The sequence below is a fragment of the Cynocephalus volans genome, chromosome 2 (assembly GCF_027409185.1).
Source record: "Cynocephalus volans isolate mCynVol1 chromosome 2, mCynVol1.pri, whole genome shotgun sequence".
Lineage (NCBI taxonomy): Eukaryota > Metazoa > Chordata > Mammalia > Dermoptera > Cynocephalidae > Cynocephalus > Cynocephalus volans.
In genome coordinates this window covers 212,233,806-212,261,694 of record NC_084461.1, presented here as the reverse complement: position 1 = coordinate 212,261,694, position 27,889 = coordinate 212,233,806, and the positions used below count along the sequence as shown (strand labels likewise).

At 52.6% G+C, this 27,889-nt stretch overlaps 1 protein-coding gene across 1 annotated transcript in view; it reads left to right on the top strand.

Annotated features, from left to right (window-relative positions):
• Positions 1-234: 234 nt before the first annotated feature.
• ADCY1 (adenylate cyclase 1) overlaps positions 235-27,889 on the top strand; it is a 125,014-nt gene continuing 97,359 nt past the window's right edge. Inside the window, exons 1-2 of the mRNA XM_063087523.1 lie at positions 235-873; positions 17,363-17,512. Of these exons, the coding sequence (XP_062943593.1) occupies positions 235-873; positions 17,363-17,512 (789 nt within the window). The remainder of the gene's footprint in view (positions 874-17,362; positions 17,513-27,889) is intronic.

The window sequence follows — 27,889 nt, the reverse complement described above, 5'->3', positions numbered from 1 at the left end:
CGTCGCCGAGGACCGCGGCCGGGGCGCGGGCGGGCGCCAGTGCGCAGGCGCGGCGGGCGGGAGGGGACGCGCTCGGGGCGCGCGCGCGGGGCAGCCGGCGCCCCAACTCCGCCCGCCCCGCGCCCCGGCGCCTCGCCGCCCGCCGCCCGCCCGCCCCGGCGCCGCCGCCCGCGCCCCGGCGCCCCGGGCCGGCGAGGGGCGCGCCCGCGGCCGCGGCCGCTGCATGGCGCTGAGATGGCGGGGGCGCCGCGCGGCCGAGGCGGCGGCGGAGGCGGCGCGGGCGAGCCCGGGGGCGCCGAGCGGGCGGCCGGGCCGGGCGGTCGGCGCGGGCTCCGGGCGTGCGACGAGGAGTTCGCGTGCCCCGAGCTGGAGGCGCTGTTCCGCGGCTACACGCTGCGGCTGGAGCAGGCGGCCACGCTGAAGGCGCTGGCCGTGCTCACCCTGCTGGCCGGCGCGCTGGCGCTGGCCGAGCTGCTGGGCGCGCCGGGGCCCGCGCCCGGCCTGGCCAAGGGCTCGCACCCGGTGCACTGCGTCCTCTTCCTGGCGCTGCTCGTGGTCACCAACGTCCGGTCCCTGCAGGTGCCCCAGCTGCAGCAGGTCGGCCAGCTGGCGCTGCTCTTCAGCCTCACCTTCGCGCTGCTCTGCTGCCCCTTCGCACTGGGCGGCCCCGCCGGGGGACCCGCCGGGGCGGCTGCGGGACCGGCTGCCGCCGAACAGGGGGTTTGGCAGCTCCTTTTGGTCACCTTCGTGTCCTACGCCCTGCTGCCCGTGCGCAGCCTGCTGGCCATAGGCTTTGGGCTCGTGGTGGCTGCCTCTCACTTGCTGGTCACAGCCACCTTGGTCCCCGCCAAGCGCCCACGTCTCTGGAGGACGGTAAGTCCCGCCGCGCGTCCCCCATCTAGTCTTGGACACACCTGCCCGGGCGGGACTCGGAGCGAGCGGAGCCGGCGCGCGTCTTCCTATCGGGCGGGTGGGGAAACTGAAGTCCGAAATGGGGAGGTGTTCAAGGTCACTCAGAGAGTTGGGACGCAGTCGGGGCTGGCACCCTCGGCCCGGGCTCTCCTCCGACTGACAGTCTACAAGCCGCCCATGGGCGTGGAGTGTGGAGACGGGAAATAGGTTTGGAGAGGGAAAGGATTGGCCCAAGGTCAGGCAGCTGGAGGGGCCAGAGCAGGGGTCCGCCGCTCGTTCGTTGCACCCATCCCTGCAGAGGGACTAATAGCGGTCGTGGAGAGCCGGCTGCAGGCCGGGCGCCTTGGCTGGCCCTGCGCACAGCCCGAGGCTCCTCTTCAGCGGCTGGGAACACGTGCGGGGCTTGCCCTGCAGATCCAAGGGGAGTATGTGGGAGTGAGAAAGGACCTTGGCCCCATCAGTCTCTCCCCCACGCCCCCGTCCCCCCTCCCCCCCTTGTGGACCCGCCTCCTCCTCCAGCCCAGAAGGAGCAGGGTTTGCCAAGGTCACTTGCATCTAGTCCCTGCTGCTCCTGCTTCACGGTCGCCCCGACCCTGGCTCTGCAGCACCAGAACTTTGTCACTGTCCTCCTCATGGGGTGGGAGATGGTTGAAAGGATGAAAACGTGGTGCTCCTCCCACGGGCTCCTCCTGGGCCTTGGAGGTGGAAGTGGACCAGGCGTCTTTGTCTCCAGGGGCTTTGGGAGCTCCCCTCCAGCCAGTCCAACCGGGAGCTTGAAAGGCCCCTATGGATGGTTTTGATTCTGCTTCTCGATGCAGTTTAGTAGGAGGGTGGTGTAAATGGGATGGGCTGGGGGAGCCCATCTAAGGATAGGAGGCAGCGGTGAGAGCAAATGGGGAGAGACAAGGGGTCAGAGGGGAAGTCAGAGATTAGGGAGGAATAACTGGGTGGGGGGTGATGGGGAGTCAGACCACCTAGCCTGGGGAACCAACCAGCCTCACCTGAGGACCTAGGGAGGTTTCCCCAGACTGTGATGCCAGGAGCATCACATCCAGGCACAGGGACAGACACATGGCTAGACTTGTGTTTTAGGGCCAGAGAGAGACCAGCATATTCTCAAACCCAGGAGCAAGGATGCGGGGGGAGGGGGAGGGAGAAGGAGGGAGGACATGGAGGAGCCAAACTTGCAAAGAGGGGTTTGTAGGTGGGGAAAAGAGAGGAGAGAGAAAGAGAAGGAGGGGTGGAGGCCAGAGACAGAGGAGAGGCAGGGATCAAGACAGAGAAAGGGGGCTAGAGCCAGAGGACCGTGTGGCCTGGGGAGGGGAGGGAGGCCAGTGTTTTCCAGCAGGCTTTCTCCATTGCCTCCCATGGGCAGCATGTGGCCTTGCCTGACCATCCTCTGGGGGCACTCCTGTACCTCCCCCCACCCCCCGAGTGTGTGTGTTTAGCTGGGGCCTCATGCTGGCCCCCACAGCCAGACCTGGTGGCAAGGCCACTTCCCCCCTCTGCCCAGATGCCCGGACAGCCAGGGAGCAGGAGGGAGGCCTGAGCTCAGTCTCCTGGCAGGCCCAGGGATCCCGGCCACACTGTGTTCTCCTTATGTACACCAGGGAGTCACCTGGTGCAAGGAACGGCTTGATATCATCTTTCCATTTCTGAATAAAGCATTTTCCTATATACCATCCAGTCATTCCATTTAGAAAACCAAAGATTAAAAAAGAGACAGAGGGGCGAGTTTGTAAAGGTGCCTCTGGACCCAGAGAGCTCTGCCCTCCCGTTGGGGATGTGGTGAACCCCTGGACCCTTTTACTCTAGTGGAGTAAGGAAGCCCATCCTGGGATCAGGTATTCTTAGAGAGTAGACATCTGGGTTTCCCTGCTACTAGTTGTGATTCCCTGGGCAAGGCAAACCCCTCTCTCCCTTATCCTCAGTTTCTTCACTTATATAAAGGGCATAACAGCCCCTTACAGGGCTGTAGTGAAGGCATAATGTTCATACTGGAAAAACACGTATTGGAAATTTTCTGTCACTTGTAAATCATTTTGGCCACTTAAGAATGCTGGTATTTAAGTCCATGTGGTGGTACAGGTGGTAGTGATATTGACTAATAGATGAGGATCAATGCATAGAAACATAGTGGCAGGGGCGGGGGAGGATTCTGTCTTCCACTTAGAAAATTCCAAGAGCTTGTGAAACCTGTCCTTAATGAACTCTGCAACTTGGTAGTTGAGGTAAGTGGAGAAGATGCGAGCACGTTTACAAAGCGTTGGTGTTTCTGCCGCCTACCTCCCATTCAGACCCTGGTTACTCTGCAGTGCAGTCACTGCTCAGTACTGGGCAGCAGCCATGCTGGACATGGGGTGGATAACTCAAAGAGGCTGAAAGATGGACAGAATGAACGAGGGAATCCATGCGGGGCACTTGCCCTCGCTGCACACATAATGGAATGCTGCCTAAAGGTCTGAGGTCCCCAGGGTGGACTCCTGGTGCTGAGCCTGATGAAAACACCAGGGGCAAGCAGGCTCCAGAATCAGGTTAACTTCCTAGAACTCCTCCCCTCGGATCCCACCCCTTCTCTGAGACCTAAATGCCTCTTGTCAAGGACAGCCCCGAGGAGACCTGGAGAAAGTCTGCGCTTTGGACTGGGTTCTAGTCTCTGCTCCAAGCCATGGAGCAAGTCCCTGTGTTCTCTTTGCAGAGCCTCTGCCCTTCTGCAGGGAGTCTCTTGGGGTCTCTCGCAGCATTCTTGTGCCATTTTCACTGCACCAGGTTCTGGGGATGCAGTTTGTGTGTTTCGGGGCCTCCGGTTTCTCTGTAGAACCCAGGCTAGCCAGGACTCGGGGAGGTGGAGGAGAGAACTCGGGAAGTGCATGACTGTGCACACAGCTGGGAATCAGTAACTAGTGCTCAGCTCCTCCCACAGAAGATGTGCTTGGTATCCTCCAAGCAGGGAGGTCTTCATGGGAAACAGCCTTGTTCCACCTGGCCCAGCACTGAGGGATCCCCATAAATATGTGCTAAACATTGGTCAGAACGGAGTTTCTTCCCTCTCCCAGGCCTTTGCTTTCTGGCCACTGATTGTACCTAAATGTAATACAATTCGATGTTATTTAGCTGAGCAACCGTCAGAACTGAAAGCATCCTGTTCAATAGCGTCCACAGCCTGCTCAGAGTCAGTAGTGGGGGAGGCTGGCCAGGGGGGGCTGGAGAGTGTGGGGGTGAGTACAGCATCATGGGGGAACATAGGACATGGGGATGGGGAAGAGGGGAAAAGGGGAGATGCCAGATGTCTGGGCTGGGCCCCCTGATGATGCCACTCACCTACTTAGAGCCTCAGAGAGAGCAGCTTGGGGAGGAGGAGATAAGCTCTCTGATGTCTGATGTTGACATGCTCGGGGACACGGGGGTGGAGGGAGGTGGGGAGAAGGAGGAGTTGGTGGGGAAGTAAAGGCAGGAGTGTTCATGGGAAGGTCGTCGCCTTGGAGTGCTTGTGGAGGATGAGGGCAATCTCAGGAGAAGGCTGAGCTGGGTGGGGCTCAGCTGCTGGCCCTGCCCCACTCATGTGCTGGGGTTGAAGGAGGGTGGCCTCGTGCAGCAGGGAGGCCAGGGCTCCTCCAGGTCAGAGCTTCCTCCTTGCGCTACCTTGCTCCGCACAGCCCCCAAATGCCTGGTTTTGACCAGCTTGAGTCAGGACTCTGCATTCTTATTTTATTTTTTCGAATTAGCAGGAATCCGTTGTAGTGTGCAGAACATGTGTTTTCATTTCGTTGGTCTATCAATGTAAATTCAATGTATTTTAGTTTCCAGCGAGTTCGTAACCATATGCTGGATAACATCACAATTATCTCAGACAAACAGGAGTCAGCCGAAATTCCCAGTGCAGCTCCAGTTCTGTCTGAGCTCTTGTGCAAAGCCGTGCGTTGCTCACAGGTGAAGCGATGCAACCTCAGCGTGCAGAAGCGCAGTGTGTGGCCCGGCTTCACCCGCCTGTTCGTAGCTAAGCCCAAGGCCCCTATGTGTGCTCGGCTGCGCCCCGCCCCTCTGCGCACCCGGTGCCCACTGCAGGACAGGCCATGTCCTCGCAGTTGGAGGCCTGCTTCACTGGGGGAGTGGGTCTCCACGCCGGCAGGCCCCTCTTCCTGCTGGGTCCTCCTCCCTATCTGGCCCCTGTCCTAGCTGGACCCCACCTCCTCTTGCTAGCCCCTCCTCTCCTGCTGGCCCCTCCCCTGCTGGCCCCTCCTCTTCTTCCACTGGCCCCTCCTCCAGCCGCCCCCCTCCCTGCTGTCCCCTCCACTCCTTCTGGCCCCCAGCCGGTCCTGTCACCATGTGGGTGTTCACCTGCTTGTACACCTGTCTGCCTTGGCTGAGAGAGGGCGACCTGGTCAGGGCTGGGTCTGGGAGCGTGACAGGTGGGTGCTCGTTCTGGCACAGGGGCTGGGCTGTGAGAAGGCAGGGCGTGGACTCCCTGTCCCCAGCTGTGGTGAGGAGTGATGCCCCAGAGGTAATCTTGACCTGGGCTGGACCTTCTTCCCCAGGCCTGTCTGTGGCTGCCGGGGGCACAGCACCTGTGCTCCCACGCTCCCACCTCGGGCTGAGGTCTGGCCGCTGCCGTTACCTCTCCAGTCCCCGGGCTCCCTCCAGCTCCAGGTGGTCCAGGGCCTCCTCTTGGCCCCCAGGCCAGTGTGCAGGGGCTATCCTGCAGGGGATACCAATTTCCCTGGAACCCCCTCCCCCAGCTTCTCCAGTTTCCCCAGCTTCTCTCCTAGGGGTGGGTGTCCCCTGGTTCCCTCCTACATCCCTGGTGGTCACTTCCCTCACATCTCCTGTCTCATCGTCCCTCAAGGGCTGTCCACTCTAACTTTAAAAAGCCACCGGGACCTCCCATGTCCGGGCAGCTGGAATGAGGGTGAGGGAGAATCATCCTGGGCATGGGGCGTCAGGGCAGGTGCTCCCACTGCTTTGCCTCCAAGGTGGTCCTGTGGACCCATGGGCTTTTCTCTGCACCCCAGGACCTGCAGAGGAGGAGTCCCACTGCGGAAGTGTCCCTGACTGTGTGTGTGCTGGAGCCCTGTCCCACTGATAGTAGTGGGTTGGCGGGCCAGGGGCAGCTCCTTCGAGGGCCTGGAAACAAGCTGGGAGCAGATGTGGCTGTGAAGGAAGGGTCTGCAGCTGCCGGGGCTGTGTGTGCTTCTGTGTGTCGGGTGCAGTCCATGGGGGAGACCCTGGTCAAAAGCTGCGACTGCAGTCCGTGCCAGGCAGGGCATTCATGTGAACTTTGAAGGTGTGTGCAGGAGAAAAACTATTTAGAAGGGCTTGAGGTGGCTTCCCTGAGGGTGGGTTGCTTAGCCTAGATCCTGGGAGACCAGGTACAGGGACTAGTGGAGTGGTGGGGAGAGTCTGCAAGGGCCTGGGAGGGGAGAGGCCACACTGAGGACTTGCTCTTTCTTGAGAACAGCAGGGAGCGTGGCCACACAGAGGCTGGAGTGGGCCTGAGGGGGTGTGAGGAGACCAGAGAGACCACCCTGGGTGGGGCCTCCCCCTCAGCAGGCTACCGTGGGAGGTGTGTGCTCACCACCGTCCCTGCCCACTGCTGTCAGAGCTGTTAGCTTGCCCTTTCCTGGGGCTCGTGGTGGGTGGTTTTTGGACCCACCTGTCACATCTCTGAGGTCTAGTGGGCCAGCGCTCAGCTCGGAGTTGACAAGTTCCTGCAGGGATGGAGCGGGTGGCTAGGATGCTGAGCCCAGGAATGTCCTCAGACCATTGCCCGACTCACGTGGGAGCCAGTGGGCTTGTGAGGTGGGTGGACCTCCCAGCATCTCAGGGGCTCTGGTGTAGCTGTGTGACCCTGGGAATGGGATGGTCCCCTGTGCCTCAGTTTCCCCACTGTCAGTGGGGGCAGTAGGAGAGATGGGTCCTTCAGGTACTGTCCGTGGGTCATGCCTGGAAGGCGTTCCCCGTCCTCCTGCCCTGTTCTGGCCTCAGGGAAGGGGAAGCTGCCCCTTACTGTCACCAGCTGTCTGTCACTGGTGACCTACTAGTTTGTCTCTGACTCTGTGAACCTGAAAAGTCCAAGTGAGGTGCTGGTCTTGGTCAAACTTGGTGGAGACCCCCGGGACGTGGGTGGCAGGCATTCAGTTCAGCCCAAATGTTGTCTGCCTCCTGTCATGGGGGGAGCCCTGCAGAACAGCCCAGCCAGAGGGGGCCCGTGTCTATGTAGAGGCTGGTGTCCCTATGGCCAGGGGCTTTGTGTGTCCACCACACCAGGCTGGCCCCTTTGCAGCCAGGTGTTTGAGTCCCAAGCAGCATCGGGGCTGCAGTGGCAGGGGGTCACGTTTGGGCCAGAAGAGCAGCATGGCCACTAGCCTGGCTCTGGGACCACCGAGGGGGGACCCTGTGACCACAGCCACAAGCTTCTCCCTCTACCCCAAGGGGCTGAGCCAGCCAATGAGAAGAGACCTCCAGGCATATTTGAAAACGAGTCAAACCTGCCCCTCCTCTCTCACACACGTGTGTACACGTGCTCACACATAAACACACACTAGTCCATACCTGTATGCACCCACCCACACAAGCACTCCCAAAGGCATACTCTCACAATCATCCCCACACACCCATGAACACACCCATATTCACAAACTAATATACACTCATACTCGTTCACACTCACATGCACACACCCACACAACACTCCCATGTGCACTCTCACACTCATTTCACATGTACACACTAACTCACACGCACCCACACATGCACTGCACACACACACACAGATTTACACTCATGAGCTACCACACACTCACACATAAGCACGCACACTCATAAACTAGAGCATACTTGCATTACACACCCACACAAACACCCATATGTACACGCAAACTCAAACACACCACAGTTCTCCTAAATTGTACCTCTTTTTTGGGTAGACGCCATCCTTGTCCCTGAGGGAGATGTGCCCAGGGAAGAGCAGTCTGTGCGCTGCGTCTTGGCAGGGCTGTGGCCGAGACCCGGGCTGAGGCTCAGCTCCTGCTCCTCCAGCTCCGTGACCTTGGGTGACCTCAGAGTCTGGCCTGTGGATTGAGATCAGGCTGCAGGCCTCTCCTGGATCAGGGAGGTGGGGTGAGGGCTGGCGGGAGAGTGGGCACATCCCTGTGGGACTTGGGAGAGATGGGGACAGTGACCAGGGATGGGACGCCAGAGCGCTTGGGGTAGGGGAGTAGGGCCACCCACCACTCAGCTGTGTCCTTCTCCAGTGCAGGCCAGGTAGGCTCGTGCCCTGCATCCCCCGACAAGTGGGGCAGGTGCAGGTGCAGTCTCCCCCCACCATCCCTGGCAGCTCTGTGCATACACTCCCATTGGTACTCCTCACTGCCCCATCTCGCCTGCCCTCTTCCTTCCCCAGGCTTCCTCCTCCATCCCCTTTAATACCTCAGCTCCCTGTGCTCTTCTCAGGCTGGTGGGCCCCTTTCTCAGAGAGACATGGGGGGTCCTATGTGTTATTATGCTAAAGGGGCCCCACCTGCCCTCCTCCCTAAATATTTCCTTCTGCCATGCAGGCAGGGCTGGGGGTGTGGGAGGAATCCCTGGGGCCAGGGCAAGGAGAGTGGGAGCCCACCCAGCTGCCCAGCTCTGGCTTTGTGCTGAAGGCAGCACAGATTCTGGAATGATCTGTCTCCCTGGATTAGAGGGAAGGTGGGACCTGCTTTGATCTCCAAGATCTGTGTGTGTTCTGCCTTCAGTCAGGGCTGGGAAAAAAGCATGAGCTACGGATAGAAGAGATGCCTGCTTCCCAGGGCTTGGGCGTGACTGCACAGGGCCCGGATGCATCTCTTGGGTGGTGCCTCTGTGTGTGCATATGCATACACGTGTGATCATGCATGTGTATAAGTGCGTGCACACACATGCTTGTGGATGTGTGCAACCATGTGAACACAGTGTGAGCGTGTGCATATTCATGTGTTTATGCACACCCATGCATGCGTGTGCTCGTGTATGTTTACATGTGCATTGTGTGCATGCGTGTCCATGCATGTATGCTTGTGTGTGTGTACATGTGCAAGAGTGGTGGTGACATTCAGAGGGAGGACTCTGGGAGCAGGTGGACTGGTTGCTGCCTGGGCGTGATGGGGTCCCCAGAAGTGGTGGGAGCTTCCCCACTCCAGCCTCTGAGCCCTGCAGATGAAGTTTATGTCGGTAGCACATTCCAAATCTGAATGCAACTTTCTGTTTTGATTCTAAAAATACAGAGCAGCCCTTTTATCAGAGTACAGTGTTTCCTTTTCCGAAGTAGACTCCAGTGGCCTTGATTGAGAAAGCACAGATTCACAGTGCTCGGTTAGCCTGGCTCCCTGGTGCTCGGCCACTTGAGTGCCCTTTTCTTAGCGACATGGTTCTCTGATTGCTGTCATGCAGCATGCTGCGTGTGGCTCATACTTGTTGCTCTGGTGTCGACTGCTTCCTGGGAGCACTGATGCTTCCGATGGATGAGATGTTGTTGCTCCATATGCCCAAACATGGGGATGTTGGACATGCACCCTGGACAAGGAGGATGTCCATCTCCCAGCAGCGCCATGCCTGGGACAAAATACCCGACTGCCTCCTGCTGTCTGACGCTGACTGTGGTCCTCAGCCTGGACCTCACCCACCAGTGCTGACAGCTCACTTGTCATCTTGTCCCTGCACGTGGTCTTTCTGGCACCCTTCTGTGGCCACTGGGCCCCATGCTGTCTCAATAAACTTGTATAATACTGTATTCTTTGGAGTGTGCCTCCCCCTCCCCACCTACCTGCTTGTGAGACACCCGCAGCCTGCTGGGCTGCACTGCGGGAGGGCTCCTCTCACAGCCGGTAGAGGCACCTGCAGCTTTTCTCAGCTCCATTGTCCAATTCCTGGGAGCAACGTTATTGAGCGTGACTCTGAGAGTGAGAGAGTGTCTACTTGGAAGGGTGATGGAAAGTTCTGGAGGCTCTGGGCAGATTCTGGCATGTGCCAGGGGTGGGGACAGTCTTCTGGGGAACATTCTGCTCCTGAGGGAAAAATGTGGCAGTGAGCATTCCGGTGGTCACCGTGCATGGGCACTATGTGCCTGCCAGTGCAGTGAGCTTGTGCTGGAGAGACGCTCAGTGGCCATGTGTGTGGAATTGTTAGTGCGTTTTGCTTGGTGCCTTTGCCTACATTTTCCTTACAAGAGAAATATCCTCTTGTTGGAGAACTTGCTGCTTCCTGAGTGAACGGTGGCTTCAAAAAGGGCGAAACACTTGTTCGTTGAACTTCTTTTCCATGACAGCTGTTCTCTCAAATGCTACGTGCCGTGCTGTGTGAATGATTAACCAAATGAGCACATTTTAGGAATCACTGGTTTAGCCTAAAGGTTTTGAAATATCTCTGATGTTTAATTTACAGTGAGATCTGCAGACATCACAAATTTTTCCTGAGCCCTGACTGTGTCCTGGGTGCTGGGCGAGAGGAGACCCCATGGGGTGTGCACATCTTTCACACCTAGCACCTTGGTTTCAGTTAGTTTAAAGGTCAGAAATGGGCAGTGGCCCAAGAGCTTAGCCAATGATGTGGCCTCTTTGTGGCTCACGTTGGTGTCCAGGTGTCTACAGGTAATGGAGGGGCAGAGACCGTGCAGGTACCATGGATGGGATGGGCTAGCTGAAACTGGGGCTGCTCTGAGGACCTGGAGGGTGCCCAAGCCAAGTCCCCCCCTCAGGGAGGCTCAGAGGGTCATTGTGTCATTCATTGACCCTGGGGTGCTTGGCTGCCTGGGGGCTGACATCTGTCTTCCTGACTTCTCTGTCCTTGGTTCCTCACTTTCCTGCTGGTGTCCATGTGTCAGCCTCTGTGGGTGCCTTTCCTCTCTCCCTCCTATTCCGAAAACATGGGTGTGCTTGGTCTGGGGGAAGGGGCACACGGAGCTGCTGCGTGGGGCCCTGATACCCTTGGAGCTGAGTGGCTGGGGGTCCCCAGGAGAATTGTTCCTAGGTCTCGTGACCAGAGTGTCACTCATGAGAAACCTGAGGACAGGAGCTCAGAGAGAGCCTTTCAGGCTCTATTTTACTTTTTAAACTTGTTTTTATTTTATTTTTATTATGGAAAATTCAAGCATGCACAAAGTAGAGAGCCTGGCACAGTGATTCCTTGAGTACCCGGCACCAGCTCTAGCAATTATCAGCATTCTCCCATTCCTCTTTCAAATGAAGCTAATTCTACAACACTTGTATTAATTCAGAAACAGAGAGCTAACAAGCAATTACGTTAATTTAGGAACACATTTGTGTGCAATGTTGAAAAAGCAGCCTCAGTTTAAAGAGAATGACATTACATTCACCACCCAGCCACCAGTGAAGACCCGCAGGCTGGACTGGGTGGTGTCTGACTGCATGCTGGGTTGCGGAGGATGGCAGAGGGGCCGAGCCCATGGAAGCTGTTTGCAGCTGCTGGCAGCCCCTGGATTTACTGAGGACGTGCCCAGTGCTGTGTGGGGAGCAGTGGTGTGGGGTCAGCTCCTCCTTTGGCCTGTGGCCGAAGTGCCCTAAGTTAATGTGAGAAAGGACCTCTCTGCAGGATCTCATATCCATGCCTGCCCGCCATCTTCTCAGCAGCCTGGTTTGGAAGGCAGCCCCTCAGTGGTTCTTTGTCCCCTGGGCTAGTATGAATGCCTCCAAGGCTCAGTGCCCAGTCCTGGGACAGCCTGGGTGGAGCAGGTTGCAAACAGGAGCAAGTTCAATGGTGAGGTTTGTGTACTGAATAGGGGTGATCTTGGGGTATCACTGAAGGAAGGAACCACCAGCCCAGGCCAGGGGGCAGGAGGCTGCTCAGTGAAAGGAAGGAAAACCCTCCAGGCTGAGGCTGCGGGAGGGGAGCAGTCCTGAGAGTGTGATCTGCCCAGGGCTGTGTGCAGAGCCAGTGCTCTTGTGAGTGTGCATACACACACATACGTGTGCCACATAGGCGTGGGGGTGTTGGGACAGGTGAGAGGTGAACCCAGGGCTCTGTAGGTCTCCAGCTGTTGGGGAGGTGGGCTCTGTCCAGAGAGTGGGGTGACAGGAGTGTCTACTGCTGGGGACTCCTGCTGCACTCAGCTGAGGGCTGTGTCTGGCAGCAGGGATGGAGAGAAGCTGGTGGCACGGGGCTCTCAGGGGCAGGAATTGGTGAAGGCAGAGGGGGTAGAGAGGGAGAGTCAGGGTACTCACAGTTTCTGGGGAGGAGTGGTAGGTCCCTGGGGGTGTGGGATAATGATGTCAGGATAGAACAGACTGTTTCTCCAAGGACTGTGGGACATCTGGAGGAGTGTGTCAGTCCATGAAGACGAGGGTTGCTCGTTTGGTGACCACGAGGGTTGCTCATTTAGTGACCACGAGGGGTGCTAGTTTGGTGACCATGAGGGGTGCTAATTTAGTGATCACGAGGGGTACTAGTTTGGTGACCACGGCAGGTGCTAGTGCAGTGAGCATCAGTTTCTGATGATTTTTTATGGTTAGACTGGTGTGTTGGGCTTTCTGCGGGAGAGCTCGGTGGTGAGGTGCCCTTATCCCTTCCTGTCCAGGGCACATCTGCCCACACACTTGTCATGTTGTAGCTGGTTGTAACCACCTGGCTGAGGTGGCGCTGTCAGGTTTCTTCACTGTAAAGCTCTTCTTTTTTAACTTCCTTTTTCATTTGGTAATTTTTGGTAGGAAGTCGCTATGCCTAGCCCATACCTGGGAAATCAGAAGCTCACCTCCTTTGGGGTGGAGTAGCTATGAATTGTTTGGAGTGCTCCCAGTTTTTGCCTATTTGTCTGCTATTATTTATTCATTTTTTTTCAATCATTGATTTATATCAGTATGGGCTTGTTGATATTTATTTTATGCTTTGGATTACAACTCAATCTGACAGTATTTGTGGCTGAAATTGTTTCAGCCTTGGCCACTGGGAGCTCTTTCAGGTGGCTCCCGTGTCCTTTGACACACCCCCATTGTTGTGTGTGTGGGAGTGTGTTTTAGCACTCTCCTTACTTTCTGGCATTACAAGATGCGCCAGGATCAGGGTATATTTTCTCAGTCAGGCCCAAGAATGAGCCATTTCGCCACAGAGCCCTGGTTACTCTTTTTAAGAGTTCTTTTAGAGACCAAGATCTGGGCTCTAGGGGTCCTCGTTGCTCCTGGGGTGTGGTTGCTTCTAGCCACTCCCAGAAGACAGAGCTGGAAAATATGCGCATGTACACATTTCTGTAAATATTTGTGCATGTACCCATCTGTGTCTGTCGGAGCTAACCATGAGTCTCCTGATGTCTCATGTTAACTGTTACCCTGGAGACCGTCCCAGCCTCTTCCCTTGCTCATCCACCATCCCCTCCCATGGGGGGCTTCTGAAGTGGGTCACAGCAGTTAGAAATGCCCCAGGGCCTCAGATGGGTGCAGCTCGTCATGGCCATGTCCCCTGGAATGTACCAAGAGCCTGGCTGAGCCCTGGCTCACTGCTCTTCTTGGCTCTGCCCAGCTGGCCAGTCCAGTCTAGTGCTGTGAAAGCTTCTCCAGTGTGTTTCTAGGTGCTGGCTCTGAGCTGGGAGAAGGTTATTTTCAGGGGTTCCAGTGATTTCCTTGTGAGCTCTTTCCTGCAGAGGTCTGGCTTGCAGTATCTGGCCTGAGCCAGCCCTGTGTCCCGTGGGGAGAGGACCAAATGCAGTGTCTTAAATCTCTGTTGCTTACCTCCTGCCTCCGACCTCTGTGAGATGGGAGCTCTGATTCAAGTGTTGGGTCTGCCCCTCATTGGGGCCTTTTTCAGGTGGGTCCTCGGGGGCCACTGCAGGAGCATTCCTGAAAAGAACAAGCAGGTGTGTGGCTGTGTGTGTCCTGGGAGATCCTGTTCTTCTCCAGCCCTTGGTGTGTCCATGTGTAGAGTGGGATCAGTGGTGCAGGGATGGGGTGGGGGATCTGGGACACTTCCTGTGCACCCCCCATTCTCCAGACCCTCTCAGCAGAGTGGTTCTGTCGTCTACACACCAGGCTTCCATTCGTCTCTGTGGTGTTGTATGAGTCATTTCTGTTGCTTACAACAGAATACCTGACACTGGGTAATTTATAAAGAAATGAAATTGATTTCTTACAGTTTTGGAGGCTGGGAAGTCCAAAGTCCAGGGAACTCATCTGGTGAAGGCCTTGTTCTTGTGGGAACTCTCTACAGGGTCTCATGGTGACTTAGGGTGTCACATGGTGAGAATGGGCTGAGCAAGAGAGTTAACTTCCTCACTTGCTCTCCTTATGGAGTTGTCAGAACCACTCCTGTTACTCCAGGAATTGATAAATCCATTCACGAGGGCACAGTCCTCAGAATCTAATCACCTCTTAAAGGCTCCACCTTTCAGATACCATAATCGGATTTCCTACCCTCTTAGTGGTGGGGGTCAAGCTTCAACGAAATTTGGGAGGACATTATATCCACAGCAGGGATCATCAGCAATATCCATGATGTCCTTTCCCTTTGTCCCTGTGCACTGGGGTTGGGGGGCTGCTGGGCATGACCCCTGCTTCAAATCTGTCTTAGCCAACTCAGGCTGTAACAAATGCCACGGCCTGGGTGGCTTCAACAACAGAAACTGCTCTCTGCATTCTGGAGGCTAGAAAGCTGAGATCAAGGTGCGGGCAGGGTTGGTTTCCTCTGAAGCCTCTGTCCTTGCTTGTAGATGACGTCTTCTCCCTCTCTGTCCTAATCTCTTTCTTTAAGGATACAGTCAAGTTGGATTAGGGCCCACCCTTCTGACCTCGTTTTACCTTAATCACCTCTTTAAAGGCCCTGACTTCAAATACAGTCTCATCCTGAGGTCCTGGGGGTTAAGGCTTCCACACATGGGTTTTGGGGAACACAATTCAGCTCCTGCCTGAATGGGGCTGCCCAGCCAAGGCTGTGGTTCCTAGGCACTGATGTTGTGGGGGCTCCGTGTGTTGGCAGTGAGAGCCCTTCTTTGGGCTACTCCTTAGGTCTCCATAGTTAGTGCATTTGGTAGGTGTTGCCATTGTTGCCAACCTGCCCATTCATCTGATGGAGAGACTGAGGCACAGAGGGGTGGTGCAGAGGGGGGTGTGGGGCAGGTGGACCCTGTGCTCCTGGGCTCCTTCCCTCTCATAGCCCAGCTCAGTCCTTGGTGGGATGGGAGCTGGGCAGGCTGTCCAGATGGGGAGGCCAGCCGCCTGGGCCCTGCAGAGCCTGCCTGGCTGTGGGCAGCGCCTGCGGCTATGGGCTGCTGTGTGGTTGGAGGTGTGGTGGTGGTATGTGGACGGCCTGTACTGGATGCTTCTGAGGGGGCCAGAACTGGATCCACTGCTCTAGGCATGGCTGGTGGGTGGGGTGGATCCCCCGCTCCCAGGATCCTGCAGCCTGTGGATCCTACATCTTCAAGAAGCTTATAGTGACCTAAGCCCCCTCCTCATCTTTGTGTTGAGCAGGTGCTAAGCCACATTGCCACTGTTTTGTGCTGTGCTGGGCTGCTCATATTTTGGACCCAAATGAATCTCCAGCCATGAGTTCAGAGAGCTCCATGGGTAGGGTCTAGAATCCGAAACCCTGGGGTCACTTCATCGTTGGTGCATTTGCATCAGTAGGTGCCATTGCCCAGTGAGGAACCTCCAGTTCAGGAAGATGTGAGGGCACGTGATCTAGGGGTGCACTTGGGCTTAAAGCAGCTGTGAGGTGGTGGCACATGCCACCCAGTCTTCCTGAAGCATCCTTTCACCCAGTGATCCCTTCTCAACAAGTCGCCTTGGTGGAGTTTCTCTGAGGGGGACAGCACCCCACCCACAGAGGACTGGGCTGCAGTGCTGCCCATGTGTGGGGGGCGTTATTTATTTATTTATTTATTTTTTATTGAAACGTACTTGATTATACATATCTGTGGGGTGCAGAGTTGAGTATCATTATCTGTGTGCAATATGTGATGCTCAAATCAGGGTAATTGGTATATTCACTATTTTACAGTGTAATTGTTTTTCATAGCCCTTTACCAATTCCTCCCTTACCCTGGAGGGTATTTATGACAGTTGGAACCTGCAGGTTTCTGTTCCTGGGGGCAGAGGAAGAAATGCCCGGGTTTAATCAGACATAGACATTCTCCAGTTTTGCAGCTGACCAAGGGACAGGCGTTTCTTACAACGTGTATGAAATGCAGCCCCGCTGGGTGGTGGGTGGGCAACCTCTCTCAGTTAGCTGCTGTGTGGGGCCCTGGTGGGATGTACCATGGTCCTGCCTGGCTCCTGGGAGGCCCTCTGTCAGGCCCTGGGCCCTGTGGTCTGTAAGACATAGGGACAGACCAGATGAGGAGACCAGCTAGGGGCAGCGGAGAGGTGACTTCAGGGCAGGACACTTGGTGGACCCAGAGCCTGAGATCTGAGCCTGGTCCTAGGTCCTCTCTGCTGTTGTGGTTTCCTGTGAAGCCTCCTGTGGCGTCTTGACTGGAGTTGGGTCAGGGGCAGGAAATCATAGACAACATATTCCTGGGATTCTATTTTAACCAAAGCATGCAGCGACCTTCCTGGTCAGGCCTTCTCAGCAGGCCTGAGCCTCTGAGTCTGGGCCAGAGGTGGGCATGTGTCCCTTCTTGGCTGCCGGCGCCTGTCTTATTTCTGTCCTCAGGGTGGGGGCAGCCGAGGGACCTTGCAGAGCTTGGGCCAATGTACGCTGCATTTCCTCACTGGCAGGTGCCCGTTCACACCCTGATGGACATCCTGGTTTGGTTGTTTGTTGTCAAATCTTCTTCACTGAGTCTTTCTAGACTGTTCTGTGTGGCCTTTGTGGGAACAGCCACTCTTCACATTCAAGTTTTCTAGATGCGTTGGTTTCCTGGGGGCCATAACAAAGCTTCACAGCCCAGGCGGCTTAAACCACAGAAATGTACTCTCTCACTGTCCTGAAGGCGGGAAGCCTGACATCAAGGTGCCAGCGGGTTCTGTGTCTGTTGTGGGCCCCTTACAGGTTCATAGATGGCTGTCTTCTCTGTGTGTCCTCTCATGGTCACCCCTCTGTTTGTGTCTGTGTACTAATCTCCTCTTCTTATAAGCACATCAGTCCTGTTGGATGAGGACCCACCCTAATGACCTCATTTTACCTTAATCACCTCTTTAAAGGCCCTATCTCCAAATACAGTCACATCCTGAGGTCCTGGGGATTAGGGATTCAATTCAGCCCATAACACTGGGCTTGGATCCCATTGAATTCTGTGATGCGTTCATAGCAGGACAGTGTGTGACACCTGCCAGGACAAGATGTGGTGTGCTTGCGGCCCCGGCCAGTGGCCGTGTGAAGTGGCTTTGTGCTGGAGTCTGGCTGGCGACGCAGAGGCCAGTGGCTGGTTGTTCGGGGAGCTGGCCATGCGGAGGTGTTTGCGAGCCCCTGCGTGCTCTCTGAACCAGCCCTGAGCTGCTTCCAGCATGGCCACATCCAGCCTCCACATGCTGTGTCTCTTCTCTCCCTGCAGCTTGGCGCCAATGCCCTGCTCTTCCTCGGCGTGAACGTGTATGGGGTCTTCGTGCGCATCCTGACCGAGCGCTTGCAGAGGAAGGCATTCCTGCAGGCCCGGAGCTGCATCGAGGACCGCCTGAGGCTGGAGGACGAGAACGAGAAGCAGGTCAGTGGCCCGGGCTGAACTAGTTCCCTCTGCCCTTTGGGGCCTTCCATTTCTCTCCAGGCTGTGTGGGCTTCGGGCACCTGGGCAGTCCGAGTGGGGGCAGCTGCGGTGTTCATGGAGGTGGAGGGAGTCACCCACCTTCTGTTCTCCCTCAGCCTCAGTTTACCCTTCGGTGACAGGGGCTACCATTCCCAGTGATGCATGTTGGTATCAGAGGCTGTGGAGGAGATGCCCCCAAGGTTTTATAGGAAACAGATGGGTGGGCAGCCTGGGGCTGCTGCCCCACAGGGGCTGAGCTGCTCATGAGTGGTGGAATGGAGCTGCTCTCAGGGCGTCATTTGGGCAAGTTGTCCCTGGATGCAGTTGGAGTGGGTTCACCTGCCTCTGGAGGATGAGGCAGGGCCTGGCCAGGCCTGGGGTGACCCACTGGCCAGAGGGACCCAGCAACAAGGGGCTGAGGCTTCCACAGACAAGGGGTCTGGCTCTGCGTGGCCAGCTCCAGAGCACACTGGCGGTTCTGTGGTACTGTGCCCAGGAGCTGTGGAGGAGTCACGTGGTCACGATGGCAGCATGGCCGTGAGCGCCCATGGCGTGAGCGTTCCTCTCCATGGCCAGCCGAGGCAGCGGCACCATCACCCCCATCCTCAAGATGAAACAGCCACACAGGAGAGAGTGGCGAGAGCCATCCTTGTGTCCTTGTCTGCTGTGGGGACCGTGCCCGCCAGGTGGCCTGGAAAGGACGGTTGCAAGCCTCTGGGTGAGGCCTCGTGCGTCACAGGCCTCACTGGGAGGGTCCAGACTCTCCTCCCAGCCTGGTGCTCTCAGGTCTCTGAGGGGCCAAACTGCTGATGTCTCGGGCTTGTGGTTGTTGTGGTGGGACAGATAGGATCTATTTCTCAACTCTATCTATTGTAAATACAAGATATTATTATACTGACTGTACATTTAAAAATATACTCGCATTTGCTTTCATGTGTAGACATTGTAATATTACCTAGTATTTACAATAAAAGGATAGAGTTGAGAAATAAATCACATATGTATGTTTGGGTTGTGCGTACTGCTATGTCTGTGGACATGTCCATGTGGATAGATATGTAGGTGGAGTGGTATGTGTTTATGTATATGTGCATATGTGTGGAATGCATGCATGGGTGGATATGTGCGAACTTGCCTTTGTCTCTGTGCATGTGTGCACATGTATGTGTGTTGGTGTGCATGTATGTGCATGTCTGTCTGGTTGCACATGTGTGGTTTTGCATTCATGTGTATGTGTGCGTCTGTGTGGGCTGCTTACATGTCTCTGTGTGTGTGTACCTGCATGTGCCTGCGGTATGTGGGGATATGTGTGTATGCATGCCTGCATGTGTGTTGTGTGTTCTGTATATGTGTGTATGAATGTGTGTGTGCGTGCATGTGTGTATAAATTGCATATCTTCCAAGGCTGTGCCGTATGCATTTTCTCCTAGACCAGAGTCATCTACGGCTGGTAGAGATATCTCCTTGGTACTTTCTAGAAGGTGTTTGACCTTGTTGTTATCTCCACCAAGATCCCAGAAGTGAATCCTCGGAAGCCTGTTTTCCCTTTATATTCATCCTCTGAAGTACTGGAGACAGCAAAGGCTTTTTTGTGGGCTGTGTTCGTGTGTATTTCTGAACCATCTCTTCTTTTCCTCCAGTTCTCTCTCCCCTCCCATACCTTCCTTATCGTCTCTTTTTCTTTTCTGACTTCTGCTGCCTCTCCTGTTGGCATCTTGCCTCCCAATATTTTTTAGTCTAGCTTTTTCTGCACGACATGCGTTATTTCACTTGTTTTTATAGCAGCTCTGTGAGCAAGGGATTATTTCCTCAGCTCTACAGATGAGAAGCCCAGGCTCAGGGAGGCTCAGAGACGTGCCCGAGTCCTAACTGCAGAGCTGATGTTCTTAAGCAGGAAGTGTCCAAAGTGGTAAATGTCACCCAGTCCTGTTAACCCAACCGGATGCTGCTTATGTACAAGGTTTTGCCTTTGTGCTTATTTTCCACACACAATAATCATTTTATTTTCTATGATTAGACTCAACATTTTGCACAGGTGTATGCACTCGTGTTACAAATGTGGCTGCTTACTCTTCCCCTTAATGCATAGGCGCCAGTATTCCCAGCGCTGACATTTAGAAACCATGTTTTTAAAAAGTCTTTTCCTCACGTGCATCTTTATTCATCTAGACATGAGGTATTCCCTACTGTAAATACGCTAAGGAGTATTTACTTACTCCTATTTACTTGTATAATAAATACGAGTATTTATGACTTTTATTTTCAGGAGTGTAAATATGACCTCTTCCAAGTTCCTGGGGTATTTTCCTAAAGGTTGTGCTCCTTTATGTCTTGTAAGTCAAGTCTGATTACACTGGGCTCTGCACAGCAGAGGGTCTCCAGTGGCCTGGGGCCACCAGCACTGGCAGCACTGGGGAGCCCGTTAGAAATGCCGAGAAAGCTTGGGTGGGGCCCAGCAGGCGGTGAGGTTCTGGTGAGCTGCCCGTGTCCTCCAGTTCTGCTTCTGATACGCTTTCCCTCTCCCCTTCTCTCTCTGTCTCTCTACCTCACTGTCTTTGTTTCTCTGCTTCTCTCTGTCTTGCTGTCTCTGTGTCTATGTCTTTTCCTGTCTCCGTCTCTGTCTCTCTGAATGTCTCTGTCTCCTTCCTTTCTGCCATCTCTCTGTGTGTCTGTCTGTCTCTCTGTCTCTCTCTGACTCTCTCTCTGGCTCTCTCCCTCTCCTTTGTCTGTCTGTTTCTCTGTTGGGACTCAGCTCCTGCTGTTCACTCTGCCCCTTGCCATTTGCAACACAGATGCCATGTCTTTGTGTGGGTCACCATCTGCATTTCTTTGTGACCCTTTGCCGAGCTGTGTCTCGACTTTCCTGGGAAGTGGAGGAGCAGCAGACAGAGACTGACGCTTCATCAGAAGGGTCCCGTGTTTCCCCAAATCTGTTCCTCCAGCTCTGCTTTTCTTTGTATAAAAATTCAGTCTTTCATATTTTCAGTGGGAGAATCACCTTCCTTTGTGATTTCCTCTCGTGCTTCAAAGCTTAGCAAATGTCTTGATAGACCAGCGCTGAACAATGACAGGATTTGCCTGAGTCCTGGAGTTGATCCTGAGGGCTCTGCAGTCCTGACTTGTGCTGTATTTTTTCTGTTGATTCCCTTTGAGCCTGCGGGGTTGTGCCACAGGACAGCTGCCTTCCTAGGTGGCTCGTCACCGGGACTCAGTTCCTCCTGCTGGTCGATTTCAGTGCAGGTGCCTTGTCTCTTGGGGGTGTAGTGGGGAGCACTCAGGCCCAGGAGGTGAGGGACCACCACCACCAGGGTAGTCATGCTGGCCTTCTTTTCATGTTTCAACTCCATTAAGGACACAGTTCCACTCTGTACCTGCTTCTACTGTCCTCTCTAGCCACTTGGTCAATGCGGCATGATGGGCAATGGGGGGGTCCCTGGGGGTCATCGTGGGAGGTGGTGGAATGCAGGGCAGAGTCCAGGGGGCTGGAAGAGGGTGGATTGCGGGGGAGGAGCGTGGGCAGACGCCAAGCCCGATGCTCCGTGGTGGTGCTTTGAGACAAATCCTTCCATGTCTTGTGCCTCAACTGGAAGAAGGTGGCCCTGAAGGTGGAGAGGTGGGCAGGGGGAGCAGGCACACAGGGGAGGTTTGATAGGGCTTCTTGTCTCTTGTCCCTGGGGATAAATGTGTAACCCTGAGGCTTTGTGAGCAGGGAGAGGATTGTGCTTGGCTCACAAAGCAGGCGTTTGGCTTGAGAGACGCAGAAAACACCTTCTCCCAGGAAAGTACCTGCCAGATGGGACTGCACTTTGGTGGCCACAGCTGACAACCTAGGCCTGCAGGAGGGCGAATGAGGGACCGCTGTTCTGAAACACAAGCTCCCAGCGTTAATCCCCCAGGTCCTGTCCCAGCTGTGCCCGGTTTTGTTCCGGGGCAGGAATCAGTGGAGCAGGAGGAAGCTGTTGAGGCGGCAGCACCCTTGCTGCACCCTGAGCTCAGGGCTGTTCTGCAGGTGGAGGCTGCAGGGCCCTGAGCCCTTCCCCATCTGTTGACAGGTCTGATGCCACAACTCATGCCAAACGTTGGTCTCGCCCCAGGCTGATAAATGACTAGCGGTGCGTGCTCCACTGTCACCCTCGGGAGCACCTCTGAGGGTCCGGGGTAATGGGGCAGCCTTGGCCTTTACCAGCCGGATGCATCCTGGGTCGTTGTGCCCACTCACCACTAATTTTCGCAGCAACCCCATGTCCCTTCCTTCTTGTATTGTTTAGGGCTGTAGGCCTGCAGCGTCATCCTGAAGAGGCAGGCAAGCATGTCCGCCACAGCAGCCACAAAGAGCAAGACCTCCCCCAACATGACTATAAGAGGAAGCATTGGAATAGCTCTTCTGTCCTCACCTCGACCATCTCAGGGGGCTTGTCCGTTTCATTGTGCTACTCGCTGTATTTCTAGAAGGTTCTCTACTGTGGAAAAAGTTACTTGAATTGTCAGTATGCCTCAGGCTGATTCCTTTGGGGAGGATTTGGGTGTGCTAAAATGACCCCCGCAGCCAAACAACAAAGGAACTGAATGAAGGGACGGCTTAGAGTTGGCCCTGTCTCCCTGTAGGGTCTGGGCACTGTGGAAGGTTAATCACAAGTCTCTGCATCATCATTAAGAATATAAGGGCTTGGGCCGGCCCCATGGCTCACTCGGGAGAGTGCGGCGCTGGTAGCGCCGAGGCCGCGGGTTCGGATCCTATATAGGGATGGCCGGTGCGCTCACTGGCTGAGCGTGATGTGGACCACGCCGTGCCGAGGGTTGCGATCCCCTTACTGGTCAAAAAAAAAAAAAAAAAAAAAAAAAAGAATATAAGGGCTTTATTCTGTTTTACACATCTGAGAACTGGAGCTCTGAGTAAATAACTTGAGAAAGATAATGGACTGAATAACAAAGTAGCCAGCGGCCCATTTTCTCTCAGCATGGTCACAACCCTTCTCAGCTAAAAATGGCTTGCACAGAGGTTTTAGGTTTACAGATAACCGAGTTAAAATGCTCCAATGGGGAGTGAAGGTTTTCTTTAACAGGCCTCTCTCTGTTTCAGAACAAAAATGTCAAAAGTTGGTTCTTTGAAATAGATAAGCCTTTAGGGAGACTCGTTAGGAAGAAAGAGCCAGCACAAGTAAGGGGGGTGAGGGGTGAGACAGGGCCAGCTACAGACCAAGTAGGGATTAAAAATAGATAATAGGAAAATGCTAAGAATAATTTTATGCCAGTGTATTTGAAAACTTAGACAAAATGGACAAATTCTCAGAAGAGTGTGAGTTACCAAAGACGATCCTAGAAGAAAAAGAAAGCCTGAACAATCCTATAGCCATTAAAAATATCAACTCAGTAATTTACAAGCTTAATAAAAAGTAGGCAGTGGGCCCAGATGGTTTTACAGATGAGTTATCTAAAACCTAAGAGAAAACGTGTTCCAATCCCATCATTCCAGGATAGAACACTCGTCTCTGAGCTCAGAATGACTTTGGTTCTGCTGATGCAGGTCCGAGCCAGGTACTGGTGAGAGATGCAAAGTCCCAGGCCCTGCCCTCAATCCACTGAAACCACTGCAATGCGGCTGAATCCCAGAAGGAGTGTCTGAAGAGGCCTCCACATGATTCTCATGCACAGAGTAGGCTGCCATGGCAGGCATCCGGCACACACAGATTCTGGCAGCAGTCTGCCCCTGTGGGGCTTTGAGGGATGTGTAGGAGTTTGCCAGGTAGAGGCAGGAAAGTAGGAACTGTAGGTAGCATTCAGGCAGCAGATTGGGAGGTCCCAGGTGTTATTTTGAGGAAAGGACAGCCAGGTCCCTAAGTGTGAGCTCTGCCTTCCTTCAGCTTGGAGAGGGTGAGGATGTGGGCTCCATCAGGTGTTGAAGACCATCTGGAAGCCTTGGGGTATTCATGACGCCCCACCAGGGTTTATGCCTGTCACAGATGGGGAGCCCAGGGAACGGGTGAGAGGCATGTGAAAGCCCTCAGATCCTGGGGGCTTCTTTCCTCCCCTGGCGCCCCCACAGCCCACCCAGGAAACCTGTTCTCCTGAACTCAGCTTCCTCTTCCTCCAGCAGAGGCTGCCCCAGCTGTTCCTCAGGTGCTGTTATTAAATCAGAATTCCAAAAATAACATGTAGCTATTTAAAGCACACACTCAATTCGTTATCCTAACAAGGTAAATGGAACAATTTTGAATTCGAATTGTGTGAAGAAACTTATCAAGAGAAATTCATTTAAGGGACAAGATGGATTTGTAAACAGGACTGCCCATTCATAGCACCCTTCTCAAGTCACTAGGGTTATTTGTTATTTTTTAAAACAGCTGTATTGGTAGTATTCATGCCATAAAGTTCAGCTGGAAGTTTCGAACAATTAAATGCTTTTTACTATATTTACAGAATTATTATTACATAGAATCATCGTACAATAATTTTAATTTTATATTAATCTTATTTAACGTATATTATTAATATTAATCTTATGTATTAATTTTATTTGATACATATATTAAATAATCTTATTATATAGAATTATTATGCAATGATCTAATTTTAGAATACTTCCATTATCCCCCAAAGAAACCTTGTATCCATTAGCAGTCACTCCCTTTTAAACCCCCAATGGCCCCCCGACTAGCCCCTGGCGCCCATTTCTGTCTCTCTGGATTTGCCTCTTCTGGACAGTTCATACAAATGGAATCATAAAATATGTGGTGTCTTGTGACTGTCTCCTTCCACTTGGTATCGTGTTTTCAAGGTGCATCCAGATTGTAGTGTGTGTCATGCTTCATTCCTTTTTATGGCCACATAATAGTCCACTGTATGGATGAACTGCGTTTTCTTTATCTAGTCACAGTTGATGAATATTTGGGTTGTACCCACTCTGGCTGTATAAATAATGCTGCTATGACAGCTTGTGTACAAATTTTTGGGTGGACACGTTTTTATTTCTGTAGTATAAATACCTACGAGTCAAATTGCTAGGTCACGTGATAACCCAGTGTTTAGCATTTTGAGGAACTGCCAGATGGTTTTGCAGAGTGGCTGCTCCGTCTTTCATCCCCATCGGCAATATACAAGGATTCCGATTTATCCATATTCACAATCTTTTTTTTAAAATTAAATTTAAAAAAATTTTGAGGTACTGTAGGTTCACATGTAGTGTAAGAAACAATACGGAGAGATCCTGTGAGCCCTTTATTGCATTTCTCCATGGGTAACAACTTGCAGACTGTGGTGCAGCATCACAACCCTGAGATCAAAGCTGAGAGCCAAGACACAGAACAGCCATCACCATGAGGGTCCCTCACTTTGTCCTTTAGTGGCCACACCCACTCACCTCATCCCTCTCCCCTCCAGCCCTCCACTCCACACCCCTCCACCCCTTGCCCCTTCACCCCTCGCCCCTCCACCCCTTGCTCCTTCACCCCTCACCCCTCCACCACTACCCCTTTACCTCTCCACCCCCACCCCCTGCCCCTCCACTCCACTCTCCTCTGTCCCTCTACCCCAGCTCCATTCTTAAGCTCTGCCAACCACTCACCTGCTCTTCATTTCTACAAATTTGTGATTTCAAAAATGTCATATAATTGGAGTCATACAGACTGTAAACTTTTGGGATTGGCTTTTTTCATCCAGCATAATTCTCTGGAGATTCATCCAAGTTGTTGAATATATCCGTAGTTTGTTCCTCCTTATTGCTAAGTGGTATTCTTGGTATGGTGGTATCGCCATACCAAGTTTGTTTAACCCTTCACCCACTGAAGGACATCTTGGTAGCTTCCAGTTTTTGGCTATTATGAATAAAGCTGCTGTGGACATCTGTGTATAGGTTTTCCTGTGAATGTTGGTATTAATGTCTCTGGCATGAATGCCTAGAAGTACAGTTGCTGGGTCATATGGTAGTTGCATATTTAGTGTGTTGAGGAGTCGTGAAACTGCTTTGCAGAGTGGTTGTACCGTTTGCATTCCCAAGAAATGTCTGTTCCTGTCTTCTGCCCACTGTCTAATTATACTTTTCTGAACTGCTGAGCTTTGAGAGTTCTTTATGTGTTCTAGATACCAGTCTTTTGTCAGATATGTGGCTTGCAAATATTTTCTCCCAGCCTATCGCTTGTCTTTTCATCATCTTAAACTTTTTCTTTGCAAAAGACTTTAATTTTGATGTTTTAATTTATCAGTTTTTCCTTTTCTAGTCCATGCTTTTGGTGTCAAGTCTAAGAACTCTTTGCTTAACCCTAGATCCTGAAGATTGTCTCTTATGTGTTTTACTAAACATTTTATGGTTTTATATTTACTTTTAAATCTATGGTATATTTTAAGTTAATATTTGTATAAGGTATGAGGCTTAGGTTGAGGTCTTTTTATTTTTTCTTTTTTTAACCTATGGATGTCCAATTGCTCTAGTATTTGTTGAAAAGACTATTCTTCCCCTATTGGATTACTTCTGAGCTTTTGTCAAAAATTGGTTGGGCCTATTTATGTGAGTCTGTTTCTGGATTGTAGATTCTGTTCCACTTTCCTATGTGTTTATCCTTCAGCCAACACCACACAGTCTTGATTATTGTTGTTATATAATAATCCTTGAAATCAAGGAGACTGATACCTCCTACCTTACTGTTCTTCAAAATTATGTTAGCTATTATTATTTCTTTTCCTTTCCATATACATTTTAGAATAATCTTGTCTGTATCTACCGATGAATTTGCTGGGATTTTGATAGGATTTGTATTAAACCTATCTATAAATTTGGAGATAATTGACCTTTTTACTATGTTGAGTCTTCTAATGTATGCACATGGAATGCCTCTGTTTATTTAGATCTTCTCTGATCTCTTTCATCAGTGTTTTGTAGTTTTCAGCATATGAGGGTACTTCAGAAAGTTTAAGGAAAGATTCATATTATCTTTTAATTGTATTTTTCCGTGAACTTTTTGAAGTACCCTCATATAAGTCCTATACATGCTTTGTTAGATTTATACCTAAGTATTTCATTTTTTGAGTGATTGTAAATGTATTGTAATTTTTAATTTCGGTGTCCATGTGCTTATTGCTAGTATATAGAAATACAATTGATTTTTGTGTATTGATCTTATATCACGTGACATTCTGAGTTCAATTATTTGGGCAGCTGGTTGGTATGGGGATCCAAACCCTTGACCTTGGTATTGCCAGCACCTTATTCTAACCAACCGAGCTAACTGGCCAGCCCTTAAATTCAATTATTTGTTCAAGGAGTTTTTTGGTATTGTTTTGTTTTTGTAGCATCCTTTGTATTTCCTGTGTAGAACATCATATCATTTTTATTTCTTCCTTTCCAATCTGTGTGTCTTTTCTTTCCTCCTCTTACCATATTGCACTGACGAGACCTTCCAGTGCCTTGCTGAATGTGAGCGATGAGAGCCATCATTCTTGCATTGTTCCTGCTGAGAGCATTTCATGTTCCACCATTAAGTATAATGTTAGCTGTGGCTTTTTCTGGATGTTCTTTATCAAGATGAGGAAGTTCTCCACTATTTCTATTATTCTGAAAGTTTTCATCGTGAATGGATGTTGAATTTTGTCAAATTATTTTTCTGTATCAATTGCTATGTGATTTTATTCTTTATCCTGTTGATGTGGTGTATAGCATTGATTGATAATTTCAATTTTGAACTAGCACTACCTCCCTAGATTCAACCCTGTTTGGTCAGGGTTTATAATTATTTTTTGCATATTGCTGAATTGCTAATATCTGGTGAAGGATTTTTACATCTATATTTATTTAAGTGTGTTTGTAGTTCTTCATCAACTCATTGTTACAGTGGCTGCTGTAAAGTCTTTGCTGTTGGTATGAGTGATATTCCTTTGGAACCCGGACATTTGGGATATCATGTACGTGGCTGTGTATATTATTTGGACCTTTTGTTTTGGCTAGTTTTCTGGGACATCACTCTGGCAGGGAAGGGGGCTGCCATCTCTTTTCCAAGTGGAGGGAGAAGTCCAGGCTCCATGCTGGGCCTCCGTTGACCCCTACAGTGGAAAGTCTCCTCTTCACTGCTGGGGAGGAGTGAGAGTCCTGGGTCCCACAGGCTCCACTGGGCTGGATGGAGGAGCAGGAGAGCCCATTGTCCCACTGACTCTACGGAGTGGGAGGTGCTCATTACCAGCAAGTGGAGAGGAAAGGTGGGCCCCCTCCATGGTTTCTCTAATACCACCCAACATGGGGTAGGTTGGGGGCCTTGTCACATCCTGGGGAGGGTGGAGGCCTGGCCTCTATCCTTGGCTTTTGCTGGTGTGGGTGGGGTTGGGGTGCAGACTTTAGATGCTATCAGATGGTGC